General features: G+C 36.5%; 3 protein-coding genes across 3 annotated transcripts; all 3 read right to left on the bottom strand.

Annotated features, from left to right (window-relative positions):
* Positions 1 to 1,103: 1,103 nt before the first annotated feature.
* On the bottom strand, positions 1,104 to 5,217 carry LOC141586496 (butanoate--CoA ligase AAE1-like). Its single transcript, XM_074407747.1, has 3 exons — positions 4,872 to 5,217; positions 2,369 to 3,112; positions 1,104 to 2,214 (listed from the first exon to the last, which is right to left on the bottom strand). Exons 1-3 carry the CDS (start codon positions 5,076 to 5,078, stop codon positions 1,489 to 1,491), a joined length of 1,677 nt encoding a protein of 558 aa, XP_074263848.1. The 5' UTR covers positions 5,079 to 5,217; the 3' UTR covers positions 1,104 to 1,488.
* A 507-nt stretch (positions 5,218 to 5,724) lies between these two features.
* LOC141586495 (large ribosomal subunit protein uL3m-like) lies at positions 5,725 to 11,024 on the bottom strand. Its single transcript, XM_074407746.1, has 5 exons — positions 10,447 to 11,024; positions 9,433 to 9,642; positions 8,091 to 8,195; positions 6,503 to 6,616; positions 5,725 to 6,129 (listed from the first exon to the last, which is right to left on the bottom strand). Exons 1-5 carry the CDS (start codon positions 10,771 to 10,773, stop codon positions 5,956 to 5,958), a joined length of 930 nt encoding a protein of 309 aa, XP_074263847.1. The 5' UTR covers positions 10,774 to 11,024; the 3' UTR covers positions 5,725 to 5,955.
* Positions 11,025 to 14,115: 3,091 nt separating this feature from the next.
* On the bottom strand, positions 14,116 to 15,862 carry LOC141586494 (uncharacterized). The gene is made up of 3 exons (XM_074407745.1): positions 15,710 to 15,862; positions 15,479 to 15,591; positions 14,116 to 14,878 (listed from the first exon to the last, which is right to left on the bottom strand). The coding sequence occupies exons 2-3, from the start codon at positions 15,582 to 15,584 to the stop codon at positions 14,385 to 14,387; spliced, it is 600 nt and encodes a 199-aa protein (XP_074263846.1). The 5' UTR covers positions 15,585 to 15,591; positions 15,710 to 15,862; the 3' UTR covers positions 14,116 to 14,384.
* Positions 15,863 to 16,490: the final 628 nt, after the last annotated feature.

Genomic DNA, 16,490 nt, shown 5'->3' with positions numbered 1-16,490 from the left:
CAAGGGACTTTTCGATATCATTTACTATTAACTTGTAACAAAAAGAATCGGTCATATATCATAATACTCCGTATCAATTATAACATTCACCAGTTAGTCACCCTTAAAACAAAGGTATCCGTATTAACATTAAAACGAGTCAAAGATCATCCACTTAAGCATATAAGACAAATATGTTTTTTTTGCCTATAAATTCTGCCTAAATTTTAAAATGAATACACCCGTCTTAAATAAAAATCCGGAACACTCTCATGCCGCTTTTCGAAGTGGTCACTATGTAGTGTCACGCCAGATGGAATACCATGTCTGCAGGCAACGGACAATAATAACTTGTTGCGCAACTAGAAGACGGAGCATAGTGTATGACATCCATTCTGATGTGATAGCATGTTCAAGAAAACTACATAAATGAATTAAATTTTAATTTTGAAAAATACACAAATGAAATATTGATTAGAAAAAATGATAGGAATTTGAAATCTTTATTGAAATCTCGATAGAATTGTTATATGGTCCTCCCGATTCTTCAAGCACAATACTCGATACACCCATAAGATATTCACTTCTACAAACATAAATATTCAGCTAAACACATTATCAATATCCACATGAATATAATAGCATAATTCGCACCAAAAAAATGAATATAATAGCATAATTAATTCCATAAAAGTTGTAACAGGAGTTCAGACACAAGCAAATCAGGAACGATTCAGTTCAGAAATGGCAACTAGAACCATGTCTAAAGTCCCTCCTGATCAGGATTATGAAGAACAAACCCTCCAGAATGCTTAATTAGACCTTAGCAACAACTTTGTTCAGGATAATTAAGGTTAATTCCAAAAGGTCAGTTAATTAAATTAGAAATCAAAACAGCAGTACAGGAAGGAGACTATTTCAGTTCAGCATGTGCATTCGGGTTTTCTTCTTTCCTGTTTCGGCCAGGCCAGAGAGGCTCAGAAACAAGGCAACTACCAGCCTTGTCCACAATCTCCAGACAAAAAGGCAACTACCACCCCTACAGGCATCTCCTTTTGGTGAATGTCACTCCCAAAGTATGGGTAACATGATCCCAGAGAACGGTATAATTTACCATCTGAATATGACAAAATGACGGCGATTTTGATCAATCTTCCTCATTCATAAAATTGTGATGCTTGTGACTCCACATCAACAGGAAATTATTCAAACGTTTCACACCAAGCAACTACGAAAAGCTATTAAAACATAAATCGTCTGGCATTTCTACACTTGAAAGACCATATTTTGTAGTTTAGAAGATGAAAATATGTCATTTCAAGGGAAATGCTCTTTTTTTATATCCTAACATTCACGGGAAATATATGCAGGAGAAAGTCTCATGCGACCAGAATCGAATATAAAAGCATTGTTCTATAATCACACGCAATGATAATGATATATGCAAGTACGACACCCCAATTAGTGCGTAAGCCATAAACCATCCCAGAAAGTTAAGCTAGCGTACCCTTAGAGTTTGCTGACACTTTTACGAGAAAGGGATCCCATGGCCTTTGCTTTTGCCCGGAGAACAAACTTCTGTGTCTTTCCAGTTGAGGTCTTCGGCAATTCCTCAAAGACAACTGTCCGAGGAGCCATGTAATGAGGGAGGCGATCCCTACAAAACTTTATTATTTCGTCTGCAGTAATGTTATCGTACCCGTCTTTAAGTGTCACAAACGCACAGGGGGTTTCTCCCCAGTGATCATCGGGGCGGCCCACAACGGCTGCCTCTAAAATAGCTGAATGACTAAATAATACTGATTCGACTTCAATAGTGCTAATGTTTTCTCCCCCTGAAATGATAATATCTTTTGAACGGTCCTTTAACTCTATATAACCATCAGAATGCTTGACCCCCAAGTCCCCTGTATGGAACCATCCGCCTTTGAAAGATTCCTCTGTTGCCCTCAAGTCTTTCAAATACCCGTTCATGACGGTGTTCCCCCTAATCATGACCTCACCCATTGTCTTACCATCAGAAGGCACACTATTCATGGTGTCGGGATCTTTTACATCAACTTCCTCCAGGCCAAGATGACGCACTCCTTGGCGGGCCTTGATTTTGGATCTCACATCTGGAGGAAAGGCATCCCACTCGGGCTTCCAAACACAAAGTGTGGCGGGACCGTAAGTCTCTGTTAACCCGTATCCATGCATCACTGTGAAACCAAGCTCTTCCATTTTGAAGATTATCTGCGCACAAATACTCGTATGAAACGGACTCCTGAAGAAATAATTATGGGACTACCACAGATTATGAGGTAAATTTTCTTTAAATGCGTTTTAGCGTTAATGAAAACCTGTGCACGGAACTTACTATAAGACCGTCTTTCAAAGGACTCGTTACCTGCGGAGGAGGTGGAGCACCACCTGTGACCACTGTCACCTTGTTCATCAGTTGACTCATATCACTAACAGGAGCATTAACAATCATGTTTAAGACTGTCGGAGCACCACAGAAATGTGTTACTTTGTGCTCAGCAATGCTACTGAAAATACCCTTTGCAGTAACGTTTCTCAGGCAAATATTGACGCCGCCTTGAGCTGCAACTCCCCAAGCAAAGCACCAACCATTGCAATGAAACATAGGGAGAGTCCATAGATAGACAGGTGTTATGGTCATTTCATTCACAAGAACTGTAGCTAGCGAGTTCAAATAAGCGCCTCTATGGCTATATACCACGCCTTTGGGGTTCGAAGTAGTCCCAGAAGTATAATTTAAAGCAATAGGGTCACATTCATCTTTAGGTCTTCGCCATTCAAAGTTAGGGTTTCCCCTCACTAAAAGATCTTCGTACTCTAGGGTTCCAGAAGGGACCATGACATTTGCAACTGGTGCAGTGTTTTCATCCAACACGACGACAATTTGAGGAAGTTCAGAGCTTGTCTTCGATAGAATTTTAAGTGCTTCACCAACGACATCAGAAAACTGGTAATCTACAAAAATGACTTTTGCCTTTGAATGGTTAAGCAAGACCGCAATCATTGAAGAGTCATGACGGGTATTCAAGGCACAAAGAACTGCCCCAGCCATTGGTACTCCAAAGTGCAATTCATACATTGCTGGAATGTTAGGTACAATGGCAGCAACCTGCAATAGCAAAGTTTGGGAATATGGGAGTCAGAGCAACCATTTTTGCATCTGAATTAGAGAGCAAGAACTAGAATGAAAACAAATGTAAGCATATGGATGTCGGATGAGCAAACCATATGGCAAGTATTTCGTAGTACCCTAGGACCTTCAATTTTTGTTAGAAGTCCATGTTCATCCACTGTACACATTTCCTTTAAACTAAACACCGGACACTATACTTTATAGAAAGCCACTTTGGTCCATTTCAGCTCACGTACTCAAGGTAAGTTACCGAGACACTCCATTGCAGCTCACGTACTCGTATAAGATATCCCTAGACATGGGTGTGACTAAACTTTAGGCCCCCAAAAACCTCATTAAAGTTTCTCCCGAAAGCCACTTTGGTCCCCAAATCTCCACCCCTTTCCTATAAGGACACCTGAGTCCATGCAAGTTACATCACCATATAGGTATATGTAAGACAACAGAAAAAGGCCTTTCGTTTTACAACAAAAGAAAGTTCGTTCATATTCAGGTGAAAGGAAAAGGAAAAGGAGTGCCTTCCACAATGTCTTATGTGATTCCATCTACTAGAAATCCTCCAACTAAAACCAACTAACGCAGAAAGCTCTAGCATAGCTATTAAGTAGTCAGCCATTGATATCTAGTTAACATTGCTGCCATTCCTCGGAGAAGTCAATCGACGATAAAAGAACATATATCGACTTCATTGCATCAAAGCACTGTTGCATAAATGTTCACCTAAGGGCTAAGACAAGTTAAGCTCTGAAACAAAGAGCTCATAGGAACCCAGATATTGCTTGATGTGAAGTGCATAATTGGAAACAAATTTCAAGTCCAGCTAAAGGCACGGCATTGACATCCATTCCATATTAACGACAACCCATAAACACTCTGGATCTCTCAGATATAACATATAAGAACTACTACTAAAATCACGGTTTTTGAAAAAAATTAGCTCATAACCTCCCTATTTGAGACATTCACTATTCATCCTTTCTCTATCCTACATCCAAAATGTTGTGAGCGTGTCGTAACTTTTCAAAATCCCATGGAAGTCTTTTCATTGCACATCCAATGGTCAAGACTCGGAAGCATCTAGGGAACTCTAGACAATGGCAAAAGTATTCCAATTTCCAAGGGTAAACCATGAGTATAAACACCATCACCCTCACCATCCAACAAAAAAATAATTAAACTTTGGTAACAAGGGTGATAAATACCAATAAAGGATTACCTAAAATTTCCAATCATAGTACTCGATACCCAATTTCACTCAAAAACAAAAGTAGGCAATTTCACTCAAAAACAAAAGCACTCCATGACAAATTGTATGTTAAAAAAATGCAGTTGATCTCCCTTAAGACGGTCATATCCGTCTTTTAAGTTTAAAGGGATCAAATAATAACTCATATTGTTAAATAGGACAACCTTTTTGTCAATCCCAAGACATTCGGGTTTTTTGTTCATCTCTAACTATTAGACATTCAGAGCGGATTCATGTTTAAAATAGATATGACCGTCTTAAATACGAATTTATTAAAAAATGCAAGCATTAGAAACAAATCAAAATATCCCCTCAGATGTGATCCCAATTTCCAATTGATGCCAAATTTCACTTATGATTATGAACAAAAAAATACCCCAAAATCCATTCATAAAAATAACATCAACCCAAAAAAATCGAACAAAAACCCAACAAAACCAATCAACCAAATCGGCAAAATTAAGCGAAAAGTCGAGAAAAAAAACTCACAACATCTCCATAAGAAATACCCAATTGAGCAAGTGAAGAAGCAAGATTAGTGCATCTCTCAAGTGTTTGTTTCCAAGTGTAATGCGCATTTCCATAGACTAAAGAAGGTTTATCGGCATATACAAGGGCAGCTCTCTCCAAGAAACTGATTGGAGAAAGAGGAACATAGTTTGCTGAACATCGTACCAAACCCTCCATTGATGACATTTTTATTTTTTCCGCGAAAATTGTACTTTATTTGATTGTGTTTTGTGTACTTGGATAGTTGGATATGATGTAGAAGTGCCTTGGTGGGGGATGACCGAGAGGACAATGATTACGCAAATTCTCTTTTTAGATTGAGACGCTAATTATAACGGACAAAATGTGATCATTTTATGGATAAAATGTAAACATTTTTTTGATTAAAATTTACCATCAGTTTATTGTTAGAATGTGACAATTATTTAATTATTATTATTTAATGGTCACTTTTTTATTATAAAAATGGTGACATTATTTTATCTTAGGTTAAAACCGTCTTAAGGAAGACTAACTAAGATAATCATTGTGCATGATTGTACATGATCTATAATATTCCACCCACCGGGGTCACTTGCTCAACACAAATTTCATTTTGTGACGTTTGTGACAAGCAAGACGGACCGCAAGTCATTTACTTGGCTTTAATAAAATTTCTCACAAAAATAAAAAAGGTAAACAAATAATTTACTTGGCTTTAATAAAATCTCACAAAAATAAAAAAGGTAAACAAATAATTACGACAATTGAAATACTATTGATTGACTTAGAGACTTGACGGTCAATTTTGATTAGATAGTATAAATAAATGTTATCCAAATAATACACCAAATTACCAAAAAGAATTCTTTATATAACTCTGATTTGACTATCCATTATAATACCTCTTAAATATTTGATTGCACTTTGAAGCATGAATTATTCGATGTCTCAATCAGAGACCTAAATTTCACATAGAAAAGAATGTCACCCAAACAGACGAAAAGCTTTTACGGAATGTTCATACAAAAGGCATTGTCCAGTGTCCACCCCTGTCAAAAACTCGGACCAACTCACCCTACAACTAATCTGCTGCCATGAATGGATCTATTTCCCCGAGATCTGCGAGCATAGGCAACAAAGCTTCATCATCCTCGTCTTCTGGTGAGAAATAGGTCGGGAAAGGAACCTTTGTTAAATCTCGTGTCACGCCAAATGCGTCTTTCACAAACACAAAGTTTCCGACAGCACCGGGGACCTACAATAAGAGACCTCGTGTTCAACGGACAATTGAAATTAACAAACTTCGACATTTTCCTATGCCTCATACTTATGGTTATTGTACTTCTTAAAAATTGTGATGTAATAAAGCAAAATACTTAATAGGCCATGCTTTTTGACATTGTTTTCATTATGGGTCACTTACAAACAACACGGGGGTAACAGTACGTACGTACATCCAACCCTGAACCCCCTTTATCCACCAACTGTGAGCGCCCTTGAGGCGCAAGGGTAATGTTGTTGTCATACCTGATGGTGGTGCTTAAATCTCACATATAAGAATCATCAAGAGAAAGATAGCACGGCGGAGGGTCAAAGAAGCATATAAAAGAAAAGGCAGAGGAACTTACTTGGCCTCTAACCCACATCAAGTTTCTCGAAGGGTCTATCTTATAGACCCAAACTTTTTTAACTGTCCGCTGAGCACCACCCATACGCCCAGGCATCTTTCTGCCCTTGAAAACCTATCACGGCAAAAAGTGAACAAATCATAAGAAGCGTAATATAAAAATTTACAAAGTTCAATTACTACAAACGGATATAGAATGTTCAGAACTTCAGATGTTGAAAGAGGCACGTAAACAACATTAAAGCATCATAGAAAGTGACTACGTGATAATGTGAAGTTTCAGGACTGTAGATACAGTGAGTAACTAAATTTGGCTTTCAGCAATGAGCTGTTAGCTAGTAGCCAACGGATAGGTGGAAGACAATTTAGAATGGGAAGTGTTAAAGGTACTCCCTCCAAAGGTATCCCCAAAATATTAAGGTAAACAATTGACTGAGACACCCCTAAAATGGAATAGGTAAACAAATGACCGAGACGGAGGGAGTACATAAAATGCTTTAAGCACAACAACCCTAGAAAGCTTTGGTTTTCAGGGTTCCATGTAACGGCATTTTTCAAAAACAAGCTAAATCACAAAAAGCTTCTGATTAAAAATGTGCATATGACATCTGACAAGGTGAAGCCTTAGAATCTCAAAACAATAAACTCTAATGTTAGGTGCTAAACAAGACAATATTCAACTATAATGATTCCAGAACTAGAAGCTTCATATGTTGCAACATTGATATTCTTGAGAAGAGTTTGAGTTTGTTTAATATTCTCCCCCTGAACTAGACCATTCGTATCCATTCGTAACAATGAACACATGACATTGAATTGCAGAAGACAAGTTTCACGTTGTGGTTTAGTTTTACCGGATCAGAGATAACAGGTTTAACTTCATAGTCTACTTCCCATGGCAAGCCAGAACAAATTGCCATGTAGGATCGCGCATATATTACGAAAAACAATTACTTTATTTATCACCAATATCAAATTATCAACAATAGTAAGTAACACTAGCTAAGAAGTATAATTTGATTTGCTATAGTACTTTCAACACCAGAAACCCAGCTTCACTTGTGTACAGCAGACACCCTAAAACAGCCAGCATCATTACCTCTCTTTGACAATTAGTTGCAGACGATCTCATGATGAGATCATGAGACCAACCCATACTATGGGTAGTTATTTCCTTATTTCAATTCTTAGTAATATCAAGAAGGGAAAAGCATTTCCAAAGCTAAAGAAAAAGATCAAACAGAAGCAGCTGATTCTGAGTTATACTTTAACCTAAATTGTTAAATGTCGACTAGTTCTCTTGGTTGTGTTCTCGGATGTCGTACCTAAAACGGTGGCTTCAAGACCGTCTGTACCGATTTCAATGTTTCCTCCAGGAGGTTGTTTAACCAAGTGTTTTGGTAAATTTTGTTTATTGGTATTATGTGTTCATATGATGTGTTCTGGCCTATAAGAATGGACAGATAAGTAGCGGGAAGAACCAAAGTTTTACCACCACCACCCAAAAACAATAGACAAACCTGATACAAGTAATGATAAAAACACACAGAACAATTGCCAGAAACGCGTAAATTTGCATGTGGACTTACTTTTCCAGGATCATCCCTCTGGCCTGTTGAACCACCACCCCGATGGAATTTTGATGAACCATGGGATGCAGGCCCTCCATCGAAATTATGCCGTTTCATTACACCCTGGAATCAGAAAGAAAAGAGGTCAAATAACAGCAACATGAAACGGATCAGTAGGTACATGTTTACACTGACCGCATCGTAGGCATAAACTTCATAGTTAGCTGTATAGCGTACTAATGGCAGTACATATAAAATCATTAGTGTCACGACTGTCACCTTCCCCCACAAAAGGACCAAACATCTCCTTTGAAACGGATGCATAAGTGATAAGTCCCACGTTGATCAAACAAATTGTTATGAAAAGGGAGTATTCATAATCTATATGTTATACACTGAGACATTATATCATGATAAAGACCACGAAAAACAGCTAGAAGATGCAAACAAATTAACCCAATCGTATCACAAGAAAGCCAAAAAAAGATCTACACCAGTAAATCAATAAAGGAGGCCGTCCACCATGACAGAAACTTCAAAGAGGGAGAAATTTGAGCAAAATCAACTTAATACAACAACAACAACATTACCCCAGTGCCTCAATGGCTCCCGCAAATTGCGGGGTAAGGAGGGGTCGGATGTACGCAGCCTTACCCTTGTGTTAGCAAAATCAACTTAATAGCAGCAAGATTTATATTCTGAGACATTAATGCATGAACACCCTTTTATTAAAAAATAAATATAAAAAATAGTGACCTATGCTTAAAATTCAATTCGATTCATTAGCGTTCCTTTTCCCTCTTACTCAATACGACAAATAAATGTCTTAATGCATTGTAAGAGAAGCATGTGGCAAATATAGTATCAGTGCTACGCAAGAATATACAGTAGCTGACCAAGAATCAATTTGTTTGGTCTTCTTTCACACTTCTACTCACCCTCTCTGTTTCACATCGAGTTCATGGAAGCTTCAGAAATCAAATAGGTTTTCTTATGACTTCAAAGTTGAGTCCATTTCTCTAGAAACATGATTGTAAATTATTTTCTTATGAATAAACCTCCAAGAATATACCATGTAATGAGAATGACATTACATTGACTCAAAGGCACAATACTACTCCTATGAGAGACACTTCATGCTGATACTTCCAACATATTGACAATCTATGCAACCTGACTTAATATTGAAACACCAATGAGCTCATTGCTCAAACAACTAGCTATGCTCTTATTGCTGCCATTGGCTGATTTGGTTATGAACAAATGCTTACACCATGCCGATTGGTAAATTATGTAATATGAAATAGTAAAAAGAATCAAAACTTAGCATGGATAAAAGCGTTTCCAGAAGGCAAATCACCTGAAATCCCTTGCCTTTTGTAATTCCAGTGACATCCACGTATTGTCCAGGAAGAAAATGTCGAACGTTAATTGTAGTACCAACAGGAAGAAGAGCATCTTCAGTCACTGGGAACTCCCTCAATTTCCTCTTCAGCGGAACTCCTTGAGCTCTAAAGTGACCTAACTCGGGTTTTGTAAGATGTTTTGGCTTCTTGTGCGAGCATCCAACCTAACTAAAACCACATCGTAAGGAACCACCAACTATTACAAAGATCACAAATATGTAAACCGTCTTACCAAGCACTAAAAATATCCAACAACTAAGATTCATATCATGCAGGAAGGAATCATAGAGGAATCATATTATGCATACAGGAATCATAGCATCGAAAATTGAATTTCCCATCATGTGATTTATATGTAGATAGAAACCATGGGATTAACCGATTAACACTACTTATTAAATCGCCATTAAACATATGACCATAAATTTAACATCCTAAAATACTTCTTCAATAAAATAGGCTCAATATGCAAACATTCTCAGATAACCACATAGCAACATCCCCCATAACAATTGAACAATTCAACATTTCAATCATCCCTCAAATACACTATGAATTCGACATCTAAGCGAAAAATCTCAAAACACAACATTCCTCCAATATAAGGGAACACACAACAAAGGTATTAACTTTGATTACCATAATCAAGCCCCACTTCACAGAAAATCATAACAAAACATATGAAAACAACCATGCTCAACTACCCCTAAAAACTAAGAAACCCCTCAACAATTCAATCATTCTCAAATACACTACGATTCGACATCTACCCGTAAAATCTCAAAACAATAGAAAGGTGCAAACTTTCATCACCATAATCAAACCCACTTCACAGCAAAACATATCTAAACATATAAAAACAACCCTTTCCAATAACCCACAAAAAAAAAACAAGATCTACACATAAAGTTACAAAAATACATCAACAAAACACACTATAAAATCGATAAAACCCCGAAAAACAATACCTGTAGAGCAAAGATTCCTTCTTTTTCAACAGTTTTAACCTGAGAAACAACATTATCATCAAACCAAAGAACAGAAACAGGAACACGTGCGCCCCATTTATCCCAAACAGCAGTCATCCCACATTTAATCGCAATTAAACCAGTTCTTTGTGATTTTGTAGTCATAATACTAGGTTTAGGTTCAATGATTCTGGGATTAATGACTTGGGTTTCTGGGATTAAGATCTCAGAACTGAACATTCTGAACTGGGTTGTTATTGTTGTTGATGTTTGTGGGATAATTAGGGTTCTTAGTCGGGAGAATAAAACCCCTTTTGCGATTGACATGGTGAAGTAATTAGGTGTAGAAACCCAGGAAAGGAGGAGAGAGGGAAAGAGGTGCAGCCAGTAGTGGAAGAAGGGGAAGAATGAAGAGGGTTTCTGGGATTTTACTATCTAGGGGTTTTCAGTTTTGAGGTTTATCATTTTTGCTTCTTTTTTTCCACTCGTAGAGGTGTTTTTTTTATTACTTTGGGCAAAAAGCTCTATGGTTTTGACCTATACAGTTAAATTGGGGCGGATTTGGGTTAGGAATGAATGGTTGAGTTAGCACGGTAATATGGATGGACATACATGCAGGCTAGCCCTGCCTGATCCGCCCACTGAGTCAAATTCTGCCCGGTAATAACCCGGCCCGACTAGTCAAATGCAACAAGTCGAGCATATCTTAACAACCCGACTCGACCGACCCGACCCAACCCAACCCGGACCCTCACTAGGCCCACCTCCAACCCGCCCCTTCCTCGGGTCGTGCTCGGTTAGACAAGTCAAGCTCGACTCAACCCGTCGTTCGACCAGCCCTAGTGTGTAATGTGTTCAAAAATTAGTCCTGACTAGTAAATTGGACCGACCCGTCTGCTCTGATCTCCGGGTCCGTAAAAACAATGCGTCTAGTGTTCGGTCCGCTCCGAAATTAAAAAAAAAAAAAATCAAAAACACTCTTTATTAGTTGTGCCAGTCCGTCCAAACTCGGAAAAATCTGGATCTAATAGGGCTCGGCCCGGATCTTCCACTTAACCGGTCCGTTCTGACCAGATCTCCCCCTAGTCGGTCCGGTTTTCGGTTTTGTTAAAGGGGTTCTCTGGTCCTAGGTTTTCCAGATTCAGTTTAGTTTCGGACCCGTGAACACCCTAGCTGGATTACATTTAGGTGAGGATGAGATTGCCTCTTTGGAAATTCCAATAATTTGTTTTAATGGATACAAACTATTTTTGTTTTGAAGTTAACCATGTTACTTCGATTTGAGTTGAGCGAAAGGTGACAAGACTGACAACAACATAGTTGACCAAAAAGATGATGAAAGTAGTTGTTGGAGAGATTGGAGAATAGGGTCGTGTTGTGATATTGCAAAAGTTTTTTTCAAGGTTTATTATACGGAGTATTAATTTTTTTTTTTTTAATATAAAAGTAAGAATATTTTTTTTTTTGAAAGCTACCCATTTGTAGTAGATGGGTTGTTAATTAAAAGTAAGAATATATTTAATCACATGATATGTTAAATTATGTCTTTACAAAAAAATCATCTTTTCTTTAAAAATTTTACAAATTCAATATTGGGATTTTGTCCCAAGTATCCAATGATAAGTACCTTGTATGTTAGTGTCCACGGTATAGTAGAATGTATTGGTTTCTCGATTAGATGTCACAAGTTCATGACTTGTAATAATATTAGCTCTTCACAGTATTCAATGATAACTACACGTTAGTCGGTCGTATTAGTGTAAATTTGTGAACATTATTAACAAAAATTGTAAAATTATATCTTATTTAGTCTAAGTGTTTCAAATTTTGGTTTGTTGCGTTATCGAATTTAAATTGACGCTTCTCACCCATTTTCCTAGCTGTAAATAGTTCACTAGTAGATATTCTTGGGTTTTTGTGTTAGTGAATAACATTGTGAACTATCCATTATTTAATTGCATAAATATAATTGTAGTTAGTAGAATAGTGAATTAACTAGTTTAGATCTCGCGCAATGAATGCGCGTTATTTATAATGTTTTTATTTTTGTATTACTTAATCAGGTAAATTAACACCTAATTAATTTTTCATATTTCACGTCATTATGTTTTGAAATGAGAAAAAAAAATTGAATTGAAAAATTATTCAATAAAACTGAGTAAAATTGAACTGTAAATAATAGGGGTATCTCATTAATTGTTTATTTTTCTCGTTATTGTATTTTTTTCGAGAAAAAAAATTAAAATTAAAAATTAATTCAAGAGAATTGAGTAATGTGCTGAAATGTATTTTTTTTTAAAAAGTTTTTTTTATACCACAAAGCAAATGATTCAAGTTTATAAATTATCTCAATGTTTTTTTGTTATGAGAGTAATCATAACAATTTATAGTTTTGTTTATACATAGTATGAATAGTATGAGTCAAGTCATTCTCAAATAATAGCAACCATAAAATATTGAATAGTTTATAGTTTTATATTATTTATACTTTAATTAAAATGTTATAGTCTACTATTTAGTGAAAATTATATAATTTGATGAAAAGATTAATTTTAGTGAAAAGAATTAAATAATGAAATACATTATAATTATTAATTTCCTTATTTAATGAATAAAATTAAATTATTAATAGCTTCCTTATTTACAAAGATGGTTTTTGGAGGGAAAATTTGTAGTTCACCTATTCTTTTAGTAAATAGAGGATTAGTAGAAAAGATATTGATTTTAAATTTTGACCTATTGAGACATACATATTTTTAAAGCTTCTGCACGCAATAGGCTGTCAATAAATACCGGAACCGGATTGTTTGCGTTGGGTTGGACTGAACTTTTTAAGTTACGTGTCAATTCGTGCTATAGTTCATTTTTGTTCAGGTCGATTTGTGTCGTGAGGATCCCACCAAAGCGCCTTCTACTTTTGATTAATTTCTGGTAAAAGATGGAAGTCTTGTTTCAAATTAGTCGTTTCCATGGTTCTGGACTAGGTCATTTTGGGACGGGACTTTTAGATGACATCAATTTTGAGTTGTACTTTACTTATTCAAGCAAGACTTGAGTCCGGTCAAGTCATGAAGGTTGTTCGGCGGATTCAATTTTGCTATGTATAGCAGTAAGCCTTTGTGACCGGAGCTTCTGCCTAGTTCATGCGCATGCCTTGCCTGAGTCGCCCATATAGAATTTCGTGATAACTCCCCAAAAAATATTTGTACTCGGAAATGAAACAAATGTCGTAAGATAACATGAACAGATGACAGAAGTTTTCTTATGAAGGTTGCATCCTGCAATGCTCTTATTATACAGCTCATTGAGTTTATGTTTCTGCAGGCCCCCATGCCAAGGACATAAAACTATATATCTTGAATGAGAGACCGTCTTAACGTGAGACTGAGAACCATACGCACATCAGTCATCAGCAATGTAATCAGACTACCTCTACACATCCGACTATATGTTGGTTTCACAGTAAGAGCATCTCGTCAAATGAATGTGGGACAAAAATATACAACTGAAGACGATTTGATAAACCAAACGCACATCAACATTTTAACACAGATTTACACATTCAACTATATGTCAATTCCACGGTAAGAAGTCGTACAGGAATATCTGGGAAAAAATTTACATCCCGACCACAACTTTTTGGGTAGATGATGCAATAAGAGACTTCGATGAACAACAGTATCTACAATGCACTCAAGGAAGAAATCACACAATACAGAAACCAATTAAAATGGTGTTTCTTTCCGATCCACAGCACCAAAATGTAATTTCGGCAACCCTAAAACAGCAAAAGAAAAAAATCCCTTTAGTCCACCATTGATGGACACCAATCACCATACATGTAACACGGTTTCCACCATAGTTTTCATGAACCTCATTATCGACAACAATGACCCTAAAGAAAACACAGCTCTAACATACTACCCTTTTCAGCATATCTAATACACTCTCCTTGTTCTCGAAACAGTAGCCGTCCTCCTTGTTGTGATCTTCTCCTCGATATCCATAGGCACAGGCAATGGAGGAGGCTTCTTGACAGTACTCCTCAGTGAATACCGCGAATGTTGGATTCGATCAACATAAGCAGAACCCACAGGTTTCCTGACACTCTCAGTTTTCTTCTTGAAATCTTTCTTCATTGATGATTCAACCTTAACTCCAAGATTATAAGCAGTTTTAGGCTCATCCACCTCGTTCTCGATTAGCTTCCTCCTTAGCCTCTCGTTCCTTCTAGCAACGTATTCATCGTAGAATCGACCTCTCTCAAAAGCCGGCCCTATATTTGATGTACCAGTTGATGATGAGTAATTCTTAGCATTCATTGTACCAAGTTCATCTTGTACCATTTTCGACAGAGCCATTAATTCGAATGACATTGCTTGGTTTTCGGGTCTCATTTCTGATTCTTTCATCTGGGGTTTGGTCAATGTAGCTGTAACAAGATCAACAAACCAAAATTAACCCATTAATCTCTTAACAATTTCGCCATATTTTGACAAATTTATGGAGTTCATTGAAAGGGTATTTTACAGGTTTATTGAATTTAATCAAATCTGATTTAAGAAAATCAAAGCAGGCGTAGTTATTGTCGAAAACCCTAAAAATCTTGAATTCTTGATAATTTCAGGGTACTTTTACAAACAATTAAACTACAAAATCAATAGGAATTCATGGGCTAATTGAATTAAAATTAAATTAGATTTCACAAATATCAAAAGAAGAGTCAATTTACGCAAAAACCTTGAAAAGTACAAAATCAACAAGGGGTAATTGAATTTACAAGCAGCAAAGTAGAGTCTATTTACGGCGAAAAACCCAAAGAAAAACCTCGAAAATTATTTGTGTAAAACCGTCATACAAGAAACTACAAAAACTAGATTAAATCAGATTCCACAGGCATCAAAGTAGAGTCTTTTTCTGGTGAAAACCCTGAAAAACCTCGAAAATTACAGGGTTTTCTTAACAAAACATATACAGCATAAATAAATTTTAAAAAATGTAAAGTTATTTGATGGTGTTAAAGATGAATTACCAGAAGGAGTACGCAAAGGGGTGATGATGTTAGAAGGTTGAAGAACACGGCGATTGCGAAGGCGCATCGGAGATCGAGCAAGAGGAGGCTTTCGATCAGTCTTCATCTTGTTACTGAAACAAAGAAATGAACAAAACCCAATTTTGACACTAATTATTTTTTTATTTTACAATTTACATGGAATAAAATGAAAAACATCTAAAAAAAATGAGAGATTTTATTGAATTATACCTGTGAAATGGATAAATGAGATTATATGGTGAAGAAATGCACAAACTTGGTCTGGAAAATTGACTGATTCTTGAATTTTTAGAATATTTTTATATTTTTATATATTTTTTTGGGGTTTTGATTGTTATTGTTTGTGTGTGGTAAGAGAGTTAGAGGAGGGAAAGGGCGGCTGTTTGAAGATTTAAAGGAGTGGGAGCGTGTAACGGTCAAATTATTTGATCGGACGGCTTAGGTTTGGTAGTAACACAGAGCCTGCAAAGGTGCATTTGGGCTGAAACAAGCAAAAGGTGAGTCATTGATACGATTGAGGATAAAATCAAGGAAGCAAATTTTCATCATTTATGGCCTTAGAGCAACTCCAATGTCAAGTTACAACACCGTGTAGCTTGCATTTCCACATCACTTTTCTAAGCAACATAGTTTTCGAGATACATCGTCCTCCAATGGTAAACTACAATACATTGTAGCTTACAATGCCCCACATGACAATAAATATTATATTTTAAATTATTTTTTTATTTTTAAATTAATTATTTTTTCAATTTAAATGTCAAGCCATGTAGCTTGGTAGAGCTACAATGGCTTACAAGCAGGGTCATATTTCTCGTCTCTAATGGTGAGCATGACAATTTTTAATAATTGCAAGTAAGTCCCTAAATGTAACCATTGGAGTTGCTCTTATGGGGGAATGACAGGAAGTTGACCAAATTTCAAAAATAACTAGTGTAACACCCGTGAAAAATCACGGGGTTGTGTACATTTTTTTTCTAAAGATGACTAT

Source organism: Silene latifolia, chromosome 6, assembly GCF_048544455.1.
Source record: "Silene latifolia isolate original U9 population chromosome 6, ASM4854445v1, whole genome shotgun sequence".
Lineage (NCBI taxonomy): Eukaryota > Viridiplantae > Streptophyta > Magnoliopsida > Caryophyllales > Caryophyllaceae > Silene > Silene latifolia.
Note: the sequence above shows the minus strand (reverse complement) of the source record. Positions and strands in the feature narration are given on the sequence as shown.